General features: G+C 39.7%; 1 protein-coding gene across 2 annotated transcripts in view; it reads left to right on the top strand.

The window, feature by feature from the left end:
* LOC107663499 (alpha-1,6-mannosylglycoprotein 6-beta-N-acetylglucosaminyltransferase A-like) overlaps positions 1-1,702 on the top strand; it is an 84,597-nt gene that overhangs the window by 53,643 nt on the left and 29,252 nt on the right. For both annotated transcript variants that reach the window (XM_016453730.1, XM_016453735.1), the window contains one exon: positions 1,425-1,586. In XM_016453730.1, coding sequence (XP_016309216.1) covers positions 1,425-1,586 — 162 coding nt within the window. The remainder of the gene's footprint in view (positions 1-1,424; positions 1,587-1,702) is intronic.

Below are 1,702 nucleotides of genomic sequence, written 5' to 3'. Positions count from 1 at the left end.
TCTCCCTGACATGGCTGCTTCAACACTAACTGCGGTTACTGAAACCACGCCTTCTTTCTTTGCATGAACATTTGGGCGACATTATGCAAATCTTCCCACATCGTGACGTAGACATGTGGAGGCATGTTAGAATGAGCCGTTTTAGGTAGGCGTGGTTGACTCTTAACTTTTTATAAAGAATATCTCTTTGGATTTGGGACTTTAGTCTTTGCAACTTTACAGATCTTCTTTATGCACCAAGAGCTTGTAACACTCCAAAGAGAAAGGAATAATTGATATCGCATCATATGACCCCTTTAAAGCAGAAGTGAAACTGGCAGACTGTGTGACTGTGTCTCTCTCATTCTGCACCAATACAAACGTGTGCGAGCTGCGTATGTTTAGCTTGCTTTAAGGCCAAAGTATACTTTCGGTTTTTACTCGTACGCGAGGGTCCGTGTACACTGCGCGTGACGCAAATTACATCACCAAAATAGTAGCGTGCACTCATATAATGTATAACGAGTGGTTCCCTGCATTATTTTAGGAAAACGTTTTGTGATTACAGTATTGAGCTGCTGCAATGGAGCAGCTCTAATGCGCCATTAAAATGAACAGTGAAAGTAACAAAAGATTATACAGTACATTTTAACAGGTATAATTAGGAGTGGAAATAACCGAAGGTAATATCTGTTTGTTAAATGAAGCCAACTAACATGATTCATATTATTATTTTGTTTCTGTACCCAATATTGAAAAAAAATTACAAATGCTGTGAAAATACAGGTATCAGTATCGGCGAGTACAAAAAAATTTAAGTATCAGTATCGGACTCATTCTGAAAAAAAGTGGTATCGGTGCATCCCTAGTAACAAATATTCATAATCCTTTTTATTATGAATTGTAGGGGTAGATGCTGGATTACACATCATTAAGATTAAATTACTGTAGTTTGTGGATAAAATAGTCATCAGATTATGGGGGAAAAAACCTCCCATAACTACATCCATAAAAAGTAGTACAGTAGTAGTAGTAGTATAAACTTGCTTAAATTTAGAAAGTAAGAAGTAATGCAATACTTTTTAGAGAGAGTAATTAGTACAGTAATCTAAGTACACTGTTGAAGGTATAATTAGTAACTAGTAATTAATTCCTTTTTTTTGGACTTTATGATGATAGGACAGTTTAGAGTTGACAGGAAGTGAAGTGGGAGAGAGAGGGGGCGGGAAAGATACCGCCTCTTTGAGTTGTGATTCGAACTCGGGATGCCCGTAGCGCCAATGGCAATGTATGTCGGCGCACTGCCCGCAAAGCTATCAACGCCAACAATTAATTCCTTTTTTATAGTAACTTACCCAACACTGGTCTCCAGAATATGACAAAATTTACACAAACTGCCACACTCTATACAACTCACGCAAACTGCTTTGTTTATTTTTGTGCAGACGGAGATCCGCACGAGTTTCGACGAGCTGTATCGCGTGATGTCATGGCGCGAGGAGTTTCGTTGGATGATGCTGCGGATCAAGCGCATGGAGGAGCCATGGGTCGGCGCCATCCGCTCCCTCGCCACCAAACAGAACCTCCACAACCACAAGCGCAAAAAGGTGAGTCTCAAGAAATGTGGCAATCTCGGTATTCACTGAACATGTCAGCCTTTAATAACAATTGATGCAAACTCCTCACCTTTCTGTGAAAACTCACCCTTTTTGAGATCAAAATA

The sequence above is a fragment of the Sinocyclocheilus anshuiensis genome, unplaced genomic scaffold (assembly GCF_001515605.1).
Source record: "Sinocyclocheilus anshuiensis isolate Anshui unplaced genomic scaffold, SAMN03320099.WGS_v1.1 scaffold77, whole genome shotgun sequence".
NCBI lineage: Eukaryota > Metazoa > Chordata > Actinopteri > Cypriniformes > Cyprinidae > Sinocyclocheilus > Sinocyclocheilus anshuiensis.
The sequence above is the reverse complement of the archived record's forward strand: the minus strand, read 5'-3'. Positions and strand labels throughout refer to the sequence as shown.